Source organism: Aptenodytes forsteri, unplaced genomic scaffold (genome assembly GCF_000699145.1).
Source record: "Aptenodytes forsteri isolate BGI_AS27 unplaced genomic scaffold, ASM69914v1 Scaffold8, whole genome shotgun sequence".
Taxonomy (NCBI): domain Eukaryota; kingdom Metazoa; phylum Chordata; class Aves; order Sphenisciformes; family Spheniscidae; genus Aptenodytes; species Aptenodytes forsteri.
The window spans coordinates 11,151,761-11,166,151 of record NW_008796218.1 but is presented as its reverse complement, the minus strand read 5'-3'; the positions used below and the strand labels follow the sequence as shown (position 1 = coordinate 11,166,151).

The following is a 14,391-nucleotide window of genomic DNA, read 5'->3' as shown; positions in this document are numbered from 1 at the left end:
TTTGCGCTTGTTTTTAAAAGCCCTCGTGGGTTCCCTAGGGAGAAAGGGGCCTTCGTGGAGAAAGGTGTGGAGTGGGAGGGGCGGGCACGCGTGCCTGGTGCTCCCCCAAAGGAAGAGGGGGGACTGCCCTGCAGTCGAGTGTGCCCTCTTTCTGGCTGTAGCTCTGCGAAGTTTGAAAAACACACTTTTTTTTCTCCTGCGAAAAAAGGATTTATTCTGAAGTGTGACGGTAGTCACCAGAAACCAGTTTCAGCGCTGAAATGGAAAAAATCCTTTTTCTTTCTTTCGACAATAAAAAAAAGACTTATGAAACTTGTGAAACTCTTCCCTACCGAGAGACAGTGTTATTTCTTATCAGAAAGTTCATGATAAATCAGCTACTACAAGCTTGGGATTTCAGTATACCTCAGAATCTGTTTGAAGCTCAAGCGTTACTGTGCTGTTACTGGCATTTAATTCTTCTGTTTGTTTTTTCATTCTGGGTCATTAGCTTGATGATAAATGGCCAAAAATAAAAAGCACCCAACTAGTTGGGTTTTACTTTGCGACCTGCGCTAACTTTATATGCTTTTGTTCATTTTTGTTTGTTTGTTTGTTTTTATATGCTCTTCTACTTTCATATTAAAAAAAGTTAAGCCGCCTTACCCAGCAAGATGAAAGATGGCCCATACTGTGAATATCATTGTGTAAAACCTGAGCCATACCTTTTTGTCATCTTGCATGTATCTCATTCCAGAATTGACAAAATGTCACACTTTTATGTACTTCATTTTTTCATATATTAAGTACAGTAATGCTTCAAAATAAAAAGTGTGTATTTTAACAGGTGTATATACAAAAAGTATGTATAATGCGGGTAGGTTCAAAATAGTACAGACAGTTAAAATGCAAAATTATTTTAAAGGAGTATGGACAGCTTCTGAAACATGATGTACTAAGGAACTGGGACAGGAAACACGGCATAAGTTAAATCACTTCGCATATGACAAATCTATGGGATGGAATGGCTATGAAAATTAAGCTGTGTTTTTGCACTGTAGATCTTATGTAGGGGTGTAGATGTGCTTGAGGGCTGAAATCTATTTCATGATCCTGTAGTTTGTCACATTTCCTCATTTTTGCTTTTTCTAACTGTTTCTCTTTCAAATTGTAATTATATTTATTTAATTTTCTTACACAGTGCTAAGAAAGTAATTTCAAAGTCATTCAGACTATGGCCTTTGAAAGGATAACACAAAAGGACTGGTACAAAATCCTGGGTGCAAAGCCATCGGACAGTCTGGCAGAACTAAAACAGAAGTATCAAAAACTTGCTTTATTAGTAAGTATGTTTTTGTTATTTAAGATGTGCAAAAATGAATTTTATAAACCAATAAGATAATAATTGCAGGTTTTGTTTTTACATTTTTTGTATAAATATGATTAATTCGAGTGTGTTTATAATAGCAATTCACTGAGGCTGGTTTAAGTTTGAAATAAACATCTGGAGTTTGAGTTGTTACTATATTTTGCAAAGAGGGGTTGTGGTGTTCTGGTTCCAAAACACTGCTATGTCTCCCAGCTTTGCTAAACATTCATGAATGAACTGAGCCAAATACTTGTTCATCAGGTGCTGGAAAATCAGGCGCACAAGTCAAAAAAGGTCATTGTTTGTAGCATGTAGTCATGAAATGTGCTAATTGATACTTGTGGTATTTACTATCCTGTGTGCAGTTGCAGTGTGCTGAATGCAACCCTTGAATGTATAAAGAGCAGATGCAAAGAACAAAAAGTTCTTCCTGACAGTCTGCAGTAATGGAATAGAAAACGTATAGGAGCAAAATATGTTAATATCAATTTTATTTGAAACTCTTCTGGTGCATTTTTATGGAATTATGGTTTTGGTCATGCATAAAGACTTGGTGTTCTGTGAATTCTCTTAATTTTTCCTGTACTCCTGGTATACATGTGTAAGAATCTCAGAGCTTTACCAGATTATTTTGTATGACTCTTGGTTGTTCTTTTTTATTGTTTCCCCTGAATTCAGGCTTTTTGCTCAAAAGATGCTTTGGCCTGCCTTTCTGAAGAAAATGGGGTGTATTTTTTTGATACTGTTGACCGTTTTCAACCAAATTTGATAGACAAATAGAGTTCCCAAGGTAACTAAATTTGTAAGTTTCTTGAAACCTGGTAGAGAAGAAGGAAGAAGGTGAGCAGAACTCAGTTTTTATATATTCCTTTAGGTAGCTGCTAGCTAGGCCGTCACTATTGGCAGGACACTAGAGAGCACATGCATGGCTGATCTTGCTTGTTTTGAGGTGTCAGATAAGATGTGATAAGAAGTTGGGATTTTTAAGTGAGGTAAAGAGAATGCCAGTCAACAGGAGACTGAGTTTTGTTAGAGTTGAAATAAATTCATGGCTTGTTTTTGTGGGTTTTTTTTTGTTTGTTGTTTGTTTTTTAATTTTATTTCTAGCCCCTGTGAAAACTCTTTTAAAGGTCATTTCACCAGTATGAAATATGTTCCAAATTTACACATTTTGATACTCTTCAGTTGAATTTGCTAAGCAATCCTGCTGCACATTACTCCTTCTAAGCGCTTCCTGCGAACTTAATTCATTGTCTGAAACTGATCTGTGTACTTAGAGTCTTATGTTTCAACACTTTACAAGATGTTTGCATGCAGATACAGGACATAAATCCTTTGGTCCTCACTAATAAACATTAGAAGAATCAATGTAGGAGAGTGCCTTGGAAACCAAGCTTCTTAGTTCCACTCTTAAGAGAAATAGTTGTTTTCTTGGACCTCCTAATGTTTTTTGTTTTACTGAATTACTAGTAAAATGTGAATAAAATATTATTAATGATCTATTTGTTCTTAATGAAAACAATGGAGGACCACAGTGTAAAATACCTCTTCTTTTCAGATAGGATGCTAATTTAAACTGAATACTGTAATGGAATTAATATATTTCTGTCACTATGAATCTATGTATAGTAATGGAATTAAAATCATATGTAAAGTATTGTTCAGAGCTGTTTGCCACAGAACTGAAACTACATAGTGCCTTTCCTGTCTGAATTTTTTTAAATGAAACTGACCCTTTGTGTTACAGCACTGTACTTTCATGTAATTATTTTGAAGTGTGTGAAGTGAGAATTGTTGGAGATTACAGCTGTCTGTTTACATCTATAACTGTCTGTAGTTTTAGAAGATGAAAAGATTATTTTAATATACAAGCTGTTCATTAGAACCTGTGTATTTCCAAACTAAATGGTTAGTGCTCTTTATTTGAAAAGTCAGTGGAGAAATGTTAGAGAAAAGAAAGCTATTTCTCTCTTTCTTTTTTTTTTTCTTTTCTTTTGCTGTTTGGCTCAGAATTCTTTTGGTATCAGTGATGGATCTCTCTTTCTGACTAAAAAGCCGCACTGATGTTTACTTGTAGGTGTTTTCTCCAAGGCAGATCTGGTGCTGCTTGTCTGTTGTTACCATATGTCCTGTCTCTATTCATCATTATTTTATTTTTGCTGACCTGTTACAGACTCTACTTGTTTGTCTACTTACTAACACAGCATCTAGCACAGTCAGTCTTAAGTCTTTAAAAGCATGGTGGTAATAAAATAACAATTATTTTTATGCACCTTAAAACCTCATTGGCTATAGGAGTGACTGGAGGCTACACTACTTGCCTTCACTAAAAAGTGTTCATATAGCACATAGTTACAGCATGAAAGTTATTGCCACAGATGTTGAGTCCAAGGGGTTCCATGGTTGAAAATGTTGTAAGGCTTTCATGAAAGAAAAGTCTGCCATAGAATGTTATCACAAAAAATACTCTCTCTGATTCAGATTCATGAGCTATGGACTTCCAAATATTGGTGGAATATATAAGGGAGGTGTTGCTGTATGTTTGTCTTACTCTGATACTATTCCCTAGGCATCCACTGTTCATTGTTAGTAAAAGCATAGCATTGGATGGACCTCTCATCTTACCTGTTGTGTCCTATTTGGATGAAGTAACTCCCTTGCTCCTCAAGTAAAGCTTGTACTTGGAGCTCTTGGTAGCTTCAACACTTCTGACAAAGGGTGGTACTGTGGTAGTAGTCAATTATCAGAGTAACTCCAGTTTAAAAGCTGGAAGAGCAGATGACCACAGCTGTGTATTGCCTATTGAAAGATTTCATGACAAATTATATGGCCAGTACCGAAAGTTTTCTGGCTTATGTGTAGCAGCGGAAGTTAACCTCCTGAAGAATTGTATTGTGCTAATTACCTTAAAACCCAAAAGTTTATAAAGCAACTTGCATCTTGGATACCAATTGCAATTAATATGACATTCATTCTGTAATAGTGAATATTCTGATCACAGATATTCATTAGCATCAAGCATAATAGATGGTGGAATTTATTTTTTAAAATAATTCTGCTGTTAAAATGGCAAATGTCTGAGTCCAAGCCTTCTTCAAATGATCCCCAGTGCTTCATGTTGAGCATTTGCTTTTTGCCATCTGCTATTTTCTATTTGTCAACACATGTATGCTTAGCATCTTGAATGAACAGGCAGATGTAAATTTCCAAAGCTAAAGAGAGTTGGAGATCTTGCCATATGTCATCCAAAAGATAACTATATTTGTAGTTAAATCTCAGGACTGACCTTAATAATACAAAGTAGTACACAATTAAAAATGGTTGAATTGTAGGATTGTAAGAATGATTTCATAAGGGCAAATTAGCTTAAAACTGATTAATTTTTAAAATATAACTTGTTTTTGTCAATTCTAACAAATTGATGATGGAAAACATTAATAACCCGTAAGAAAGAAAACTGCATGTGCACCCTACTAGAGTGAATACATTTACTTACTGTTTTGCCATATTTTGCTTTGCTGTACTTACTTTTTTCATTTGGTCAGGTCACAACACATGTATAAGTGAATTATCTTACTACAGATAATGTCAAGTCCATCTTTAAGAACAGTATTAATTTGATACAGAAAATAGCACAGGTTTGGCCTAAAAGTAGTGATATTTTTTAATCAGTTTTTTTTTCTTCTCACCTTCTAAGTATTTAAGTAAAAGTTTGTGTTTAAAATTTCCTTGCAACTTAATGAAACTTAAATTTATTTCTTTTAAATTATTGTGTACTTATGTGACTCTGATACCTGGATCATCTTGATACTTTTGTATTGTAACAATCAATAGCAGCTGAAGATGACAGACTTTTGGGCACAAGACCTGTGTGACACTGGTAATTTTATAAATAGCTTATTTTTAAAACAAAATCAAACTTCTGTGTATGCCGGCTCATACTCTGGTGTCTTCTCTATCACAGAGCTTCAGCCAGTAATTCTGAAAAAAAAAAAGAAATGTGTATTTTGTAACGAGCATAGCTCAATGCAAAGATTCCTTGAATGGCTGTTGTAAGTTCATGCTAAAGTGCTTTCTGAAGCACGGAAGACTTGCATTTTCCATACTCTGAAAGGAATCACAACAAATTTGAGAATTAATATGTTGTCTAAGTAGTAGGAGTTCGGTCTTTAATCTTGTGTCTTTGGACCATGCTGATGGTTTTGAGATATTTGGGGTACATACAGCCTTTTTATCCGCAGTTACATACACAGTAGTTTCAACAAAAAGATTTCTTAAATGGATAAACAGGTTTTATGCTCTATATTTAGTTTTTCAAGGAATCCATACAGCTTTTAGGAAGGGCAGTGCTTATGCTCAGTTTCTGGATGTGTATAAAATTAACAGAGGATGAAATTAGAGTAACAAAAGTAGGATATTGGGGAAAAAAATCACACCGTCTTATTATTGGCACAATTTTTACATCTTTTGGTCTAGCACTTTGTGGTCAAAGAAGGAGTTGCCAGATTGTTTTCAAATTTTCACGTAGCTGCTGTATATCTGAAAACTGCTTTTTACAGGGACTAAAGTCACCAAACGCATAAGCTTTGTCTAGCTGAAAATCAGGTGTCTGTTCCTGTTGATGCTGATGATATTATAGGATACCTTTCAACTGGAAAAAAAATTATTGTGCAGGAAAATTATATGCTGCTGTTACAATGTGTGCCCTAATCTTAAAGAAAATCCATGTAATTTGAGCAGGAAGTATGTAGGAAGCTCTTATTTTTAATATGGTAAGGAAATAAAATGTGCCATTTAACACACAGTGTTACGAAGATTATCTTTTTATCAGAAGGGGTGGTGTGTGTATAGAAATACAAAGTATTAAGGTGATCACTTAATCTGTTTGAAAGAGTAGAAAATTTGAAAACAGAGCGCATCAGGCATAGGCGAGAATGCCTCTCAGCAACAATAAAAAAAGGACATTAATAGAAATTTAATTTAATGAAGCAAAATAACTTCAAGAAGAGATTGTTCCTTTGAGCTTGTATAGAGGAAAGACATCTGTCTTTTTGGAGAGAAAAAAATCTGTTGTATCTTATCAGATTTATGTACACATCTAAATTCTGCAATCACAAGAAATGCAGAGTTTGTTTACATAAAGTTAAAGATTTGCTTCCATGATTGTTGTGTGAAAGTTTGTTCCAAAATAAACTCAGTGTTATTCCTGAAAGCACTTGCCTATTGAGGAACTTCTTTTCATGCTGAGTTTAAGTTGAGAATTTGAATCTTTAAAATGTAAACACTCTGAGCTTTGTATCAGAAGTCTCATAATAATGCTTTTCCTAATGAAAATTATGCAGTGTGTGTATTCCGTTTTTAATAGCTTTTGCAGGTTTTTTTTGTTTGAATAGCAGCATACTTACTAGAGATACTTAACAGATCATCATGCTTAGCTAACTTTAGTTTCAGCTACTTGTAGAAAATGGGTTTTGTAATTTGACAGTATAAACAGAACAAGTTCAGTGCAGCCTGGTTGTAGCTTGACTGAAGTTAATATAATTGCAACAGAGAGAAAGATAAGCCACTAAGTTTAATACAAAGGACTATTGTTTTGACACTCTGGATAGTTTTATTTTGAGCTGTTCTTTACGTCTGATTTACTACTTATGACCTTAATAAAATACAAGGGGGCGTATTTTCAAGTTGGGACTTGAAAAATTGGTTATTAGCTTATGTAGTGTATAATGAACCTCAGTGTTACAGAAGTCGCTAGTTCAAGCAGCTTGATTAGCCAGATCATGATCATGCAGGTGTTCCTGCTGCTGTTTAAGCTATGAGAGCTTTTGTTCAATTCATCTACCTGGTTTTTCTGTTGGGGTTTGGTGGTTTTTTTTCCTTACACCAGAACAGCTCATTATGATATTCAGTAGTAAGTCTGAAGAACAGGTATTTACCCTGGCAATGATCATGTTGCGGTAATGGGAACTTTTATCAATCTGAACTGTATCACAAATTTGTTGCATGTGCCAAGATGGTACTTAAAAGCCAAACGTTCTGGAGATGCGTGATGCTGCCACATACAGTGATACAGACTGCCGCATCTGAGCCGAAGCTCCTGCTCGCTCAGTTGGCATTGTGTGAAGATGTAGTGCTGGTGGCAGTTGGTCCTTGGGCCTTACATGCTCTCGTTAGGGTAACTGGCCAATGGGAGTGTGCGTTCTACATAATTAGGCAGCTGGCTAATCAAATGAAATGCAGTGATGACCCAATTGGTGCTCTGATTGGTCAGCAGCCAGCTGGAAGGCGTACTCCAGACATGTCCTATACAAGAACAGGCTGAAAAAGTTATCCTGACTTGCAGAAGGGATGGGGGGAGAGAGGTCATGGGTGTAGGTGAAGAGAAAAAGGAGGTAGTAAGGTATCATAATAGGAAAAGGGGCATATGCCCATATTGGTACGTAGTCTGCAGTACTCCTTTGTTAAAGGTGGGTGTCCACTGTATCTCAGTTTATATGGAGCCATGTCTCACTTTTTATTACGTTATAATGTGCAATTTTTTATAGTGATTTTTAAAAAATGTAGGTTAATTTTAACAAATGGACAGTGTGAACATCCCTATAGCAGAAAGTTATTTTTAGCTCTTATATAGAATATGAGAAAACTCATAGCATCACAAAATAAGCCAGCAAGTAAATAATATATTGCTTATCTGGGTAGTTCAGCCAGTTGTGAAAGTAATGTTAGTTTGGAAAATTATTTCTAAATTTAATCTGTTTACTTAGTGGGTTATTGTCCATAGTTGTTATGATAAGCAGCTTCTGACACATCATCCTCTGTAGTTTTAAGATACATACATAAGAACAAAATGGCATTTAATGTCATTTATGCTCTGCAAAGGAATCTGATGCCTCTCTTGAACACTTTGTGCACTGGTTATATAAGTTATTGATCGTAACAATATATTAAAAATAGAATCTACACTGTCTTTGGTAGACTTTTTGTGAAAGGTGTTCCATACTTACAAATATTCACTATGTCCTGAGGTAGTATAAAATTAAAGTTCTGATTAAAAATAAAATCTTAAGAACTAGCTTATTAAATTCGGTAAAGATGTTTCTTTACTTAATATTTACAAGTGTTCTTTCAGCACTTTTGAAGACATTGAAGTAGTTTTATATTGTGTGGTGTGCTTTTTATCTCATTTCTGAAGTGAGACGTCTGAAATAAAAATCACGTAGCAATAGATATGAATGAAAGCACAAAGAAGGAAGCTAAAAAGACCAGCATAATGTTTTCACATAGTAAATGTTCTGATTATTCTCACATTCGAGCAGCCACAGTCAAGACGACCTTGAGTTGTTCAACATTTTCAAATCAGACTATTTGTTTAAGTGCCTACTTCTGAAATTTTAAGCACTGGGTCAATTATTTAAAGAAGCTATAATCCCAGAACCTGAGTTTGAAGGATAATAAATGGTAAGGGTAGAATTAATCATCTCACAATAACTGCGTTTATATAAGGATCTCATATTGCTATTAAATGAAACTGACCACATTTGTGTTGAATCTGAAACAGTTATTAGATTTTTAAAACACTGTAGTATGATGTAGTACCTTGAAAAGCTCAGTGTTGTGGGGATGTGTATGTTTATTTTTTTAGATTTAAATAAATTATCTGTGTAATTTTGCCATATTTTTAAAATACATAATATAACTATTATAGAAATTTATAAAAGCAATACATGCCTTCTTTCCTTCGTCTTTAAACACTTTAGAGTCAGAAAATCACGATCTGAATGACATAAGAACTGTCCCACCCTCCATGTTTTACCTTTTCCTTGCCCCAGGTGATCACGAATGCTTTCTCATCTCCCCTTGAGCCCAAATGGTCAGGAGATATAAGTCCATTTGAACTGATTTAATGCAGAAGTGAATTCCGTACCTGAAGGGCTGTCTTGTAGGACACTTTGTAGATAGCTTGTATTATTATAGTAAGAAAGTTCAGCGCTTTTGTTGTAGTCTGCCAATCATTTGGATAAACTAGCTGTCACTTAATTTTCAGTATGTTAAAAGTAACACTTTAAGGCTGAAAAGTCAATAGATATTTTTAAAACTTGACCCTTCATTGTTGTTCCAAATAAATTAACAATAATGAAAAAATTCACAGTCTCTGTTGGATTTATGACCTAAGAATGTCCATGGTCAAAGAAGGTAAAGATGAACGAGTTCTCTGAGCAGCATCTTAGCTAAACATTTTTCTTTTCTTGACATAAACATTAAATAGTAACTAATTAGGTGCTTGAGGAGAGGCTGAACAAGAGTTCCTAATTCAAGAGGTACTTACCTTCTGTCAGAGCATGCCAGCAATCCAGTATTAGTTCCTACTGCTACAGAAGAGCAATGTAAAGTAGGGGCTTGATAGGATTCTCTCAGTGTAACTATGACTTCTGTAAATGTTGCTATTGAAACTCAAGTTTCAAGTAATGAAAACATTGGATTATTCCTCTACAGTTGCTGATCTCTCCTAGGTGCTGACTTTACCTTTTCATCTACATCTCTTGACTATTCCTTCCTAAAATGGGGAAGTTCTGTAAAGTCTTAAGACTGTCTATATAGAGTGGTTGTTAAGTGTCAGTGGCAAAAAGATCAATAATAAATCCTGTTAAGTGAGCAGAGTATGCTATTGTTGCATGATTTCCTTGAGTCATCTGGAAAGTATGTCCTTTTTAGTAGTTATGAGGGGACACTGTCAAAATTGTTTCTTTACTGCAAATGGAGAAGTTTGCCAACCGCGATCAACCTCAAATTAGAAGTTAAATTAACACCAAACTAGTGATCAATCCAGATATGAATGCATCCTTTAAGCCATCAGTGTGAGTAAATCCAATCCAAACTAGATGCAAAGTTTATGTGATTCTATGGATTATGCTTGGAATTTTTGTCACTGTGACTATGAAGTTTTGAAATAACTGAATGCTGATGTGTTTTGGGGGGTTTTTTGTTTGTTTGTTTTTAAATACTGGTGTGATATCCATGAAATGGAGTGTTTGCGCAGTAGTCATAGCATACTTCAGGGCCTCTGATTTTAAGGGTTGAAACTTCTCAAGATGCTTTAGATTTGTTTGGCATTGCCTAAGATATGAAAGAATTGTTTGTACAACAGGCTGTCCTGCTTCTACAGTGTAACATGTTTAGGTAATGTATCTCTCAAGTTAAGCTGCCTCATAAAAGGTAGGTGGTTTCTTCGTGGGTTTTGCACCCAAATGTTTTCTAAACTGAGTGCTAAATTCTGTTAATATTTAGCTTTTCATGTCCCTTTTAAAAGTTATTATTCGACTGGGGCCTAACCTGTTGTTTTGAGGTCATGAATGGCTTCAAATACTGCAGAGATTCTATATATATTGCTCCTAGTGATAGGGAAAGCTGAAAGCAATATTTTAAAGAAAACAAAAGACCAAACACACCTGCAACTTTTGAAGTGTTATGCAAGTGTTACAGTTATGGTTGCTAATAAATAATTTTTTAAAAGAAGTCCTCTATTCTTCAAGGCCTGCTTTCCACAGTGACTTCTGCAGCTGAAGTGCCTTAGGGACACTGATTATTTTGCATTATGCTTAAATCTGACCTCTGAAATGTGCCTGTCTGGTTTTAGGTATTCCAAATGACTTTGAAAATTAATGGTATACTTTGGTTTGGAATACTGTTTTAGTGACAGTCATCTGGGGGTGGGGGGGACAACACAAAAAACTGTGCTTTGTGCTCAGCAGTTTTTAGGAAGTTGTGGGGTAGCAAAGCAGTTGACTTTCTTAGACTGCAGAAAGGTATTCGTCTTGCAAGTCACGGTGCCAGCTGAAGACTACTGCCCCTAACTGCCTGTCCCTGCCCTTCTGCCAGATGTTACTCAGCCAGGAAACAGCGTCCTGTGGGTTTTCCTTCATCCACTACTGTACTTGTCAGCTGGAAAAGTTCATGCCCATTTTTTCAGTAGTTTAAGCAACCCTGGTTGGTTTGTGGTTTTTTTTTTTATAATACAATACAGGATTCTGGGTTTTCTTCACATGAAAGTAGCACTTGCCTAAACTAGTTTCCTAACCATTTGTGTAACTGGCATTATTGTATGACTAGGGCCACATTAACTTTTGCCTAAACAATGGAACATCATTTAATGTGACATTTAACAGTGTAAATTGTGAGCACAGGGGCCAGAAATTTAAAAGAAGCTTTTAAAATTTCCTTTATATTTTTATTTTTACCTTCATACTCCTGTAAGTTTTAAAATGTTTCATTCTTTCCTTCTTTTCCTTTGCTAGTTTTTGGCGGTTATTTAATTGCTTTATCTTCTCCTGCTGTGTAGCGTAGTTTCCAAAAGGCTTTTTAAAGTAGCTTTTGAGGCTCTTGGGTGGCTCTTCATAGGAAAATAAGGAGCCATGGAAGCAAAAGAAAACGAAAGAGAAGCTGTTTCTAAAGATGTACTTTCTGGTAACCATAGGTTCTGTTTTCTCTCCTGATTTTCATACCTTCATTAGCCAAATGAATCTTTGCTTCTATTTATACAATAACAGTAGATTTTCTTTTTTTATCACTAGAAACTGAAACTTCTACATTTCATTTCAGCCTTAAGTTTGTTCAAGAGCTGAAAAGGATGAGAAGTGTGAACATTTACTGTGAAAGTTATGTGAGGTAATTACTTGCTGTTTTGTTGGACTCTTCTCAGTCTAACGGGGTTAGATTGTTCCAGAGACTGGGGAACAGGGGGGGAAAGGACTAAGAGTTCGTTACTGAAGTTTCTATAAGATGGACTAGTTATTGCTGCTGCAGAAATGTGCTCAGTTTCCCTTGCCAATGCGATAGGTTATCTTTCTCATCTTGAGAAAGTTTTCAAACAAGAATCTGCAATTACTTGTTTTTGCAGGGGCAGCTGGAGTGCTTTAAAGTAGCAGATTCATGGAGTGTTACCTTGAACAAAATGGAGACCCACTGGCAGTAGTTAAGACCAATAAGAGAGTGTTAGGTCAAAATAGTAGTATCATTATACTACAGTACCGTGATAAAAGCAATTGCATTAGAAAAGGATTCCAGTCATTCCTGATATAATCTTTAGACTTTAATAATTCACTGCAGAGAATAAAGTATTTTTCATTAGAAATTACTTCTTAGTGTAAGACTAGCTCTGCAATCACAGGACTTTTACAAGTAGCATCAAATTGAAAGTGACTGTTTCCATGGAAGTTGAAATTTACTCCTCTAAAAGTTTAGTCAGAATTACAGTGGCAATCCTGCTGCTACTGCAGTTCAATATATTAAACAAGTATGCTAAAGGTGGGGATTTTGGCAGCAGACACTAAGTATAGAGGAGGAAAAGCGGATCTGTTTTCAGATTTTTCAGATGGCTCTCAGCTCAGATTCACGCCCAATTTGACAAAAGATTAAGACTTTCCAGTGAATAACAGAACCATTCAAAACTCTGGTCAGAAATTAAGGTTATCAACCTGTGTGATTTAAACGTGAAAGAAGATGTTGTGGTGAAATTCTTGGCTTAATCAGAGAGAAGGTTGAGGAAGTTTAAAGTATGTTTAAGCAAGATAACATAAAAAAAAAAAATCCAAGATGCAAATTAATGAGTTTATGACAGTGTAATTTATTCTATGATTTTTTTTTTTTAATTCCACTTTAGAGGACTCCAGTAACTTTCAAGAATTTGCAGCATCGGATTGATAGTATCATTCTCTGTGTTAGTGAATGCCAGTTATGTGGTCTGCATAACTGTTGCGTATTGCTGTGTGTACATTTAATCCTAACTTTTTTGTTTTATTCTGGCTATTTTTAAAAAAGCAGGTTGGTTTGTCTGTGGGTGTTTTCTTTAAAAATTATTCATTGGGTGATGAACAATTAAAATGTTAGGAAAAATTCCTTTTTCCTCCTCATGATGACACTTTGCTGCAAATGCCTTGAGACACAGCAAATATTTCCTTATAGTAACAGTTACAGCAGCAATAATGTTATCTGAAATATTTCTGTTCTGATGGTTCTTATTTGTCTCAAGTTGGAGGTCTGCTGTGCTGGATGTTGTGTACAGCAGTGGTTATCTCTGGCCTGAAGGTATGGAAAAGATTAATAATGTGTGTAAAACATGCAAGCAGTTGAATATTGTGCGGGAAGCTCAGCTTGATACTTGCACAACAATTTCTGATTATGGCAGACTGTAAGGAGGAAAAAGAAGAATGGACACAGTTTTCACTGGCTAGTTGATCACTGAGTGATGTTAGAAAAATGTCATAGAATGGATAAGGTATAAGAGATCAGAAGGAAAATGAAACTGCCTTTTTTTATTTTTCCTCAAATGAGGAACATTTTCTATGAATAAGAATCATCCTGGAGATGAACAGTGGAGGCTGGAATCAGTGTCAAAGCAGATAACAAGATCAGGTAGGCTGAAGTTGTTAAAAAGCTTAAAGATTGTTTTTGTTTGGGGGAAAAAAGGAAGAAGAGATGGATTGAAGTAATGAATCAAGAAGATAAATTCCTTGCTCTTTTGTCCAGCTGTCTTTGGATAGACATCCTTTGGGGAAGTTTAAATCTCTATATGAAAAGATTGAGTGTCAGAAGGAACTCTTCACTTTCTGTTTCTCCTCTTTGCAAGTGGAAAAAGCAGGCTGCTTCCATGTTCCCTGCTAACTTCTGCCAATTGAGTGAACGTGTTGAAAAGATTGATTGTGGGCTAGGAAGGCAAGTTTAAGACCTGGAATCGTTCTTTTCATGAAGTGAACAAGTTTCACATTTCAGAGAGAGTGCTTTGTTGCAAAATCACTGAAATAAGAAAAGCACCTTCAAAGTAATTTTGGTTTGTGCTGTTTTAACATAAGACCACACCTTTCGTTCTTTTCATGAAGTGAACAAGTTTCACATTTCAGAGAGAGTGCCAAAATCCAAAATCACTGAAATAAGAAAAGCACCTTCAAAGTAATTTTGCTGTTTTAACATAAGACCACACCTTTTCTTTTCTCCCCCCCCCCCTTCAAATATTTGCCCTTTGGAGGATTTTTAATTTTTGATCTTGTCAG

General features: G+C 35.5%; 1 protein-coding gene across 1 annotated transcript in view; it reads left to right on the top strand.

The window, feature by feature from the left end:
* The first annotated feature begins 1,177 nt into the window (after nt 1-1,177).
* The window catches only part of DNAJC24 (DnaJ heat shock protein family (Hsp40) member C24), a 38,041-nt gene continuing 24,827 nt past the window's right edge, over nt 1,178-14,391 (top strand). Inside the window, exon 1 of the mRNA XM_009288859.2 lies at nt 1,178-1,321. Within this exon, the coding sequence (XP_009287134.1) occupies nt 1,214-1,321 (108 nt within the window). The 5' untranslated portion in view covers nt 1,178-1,213. The remainder of the gene's footprint in view (nt 1,322-14,391) is intronic.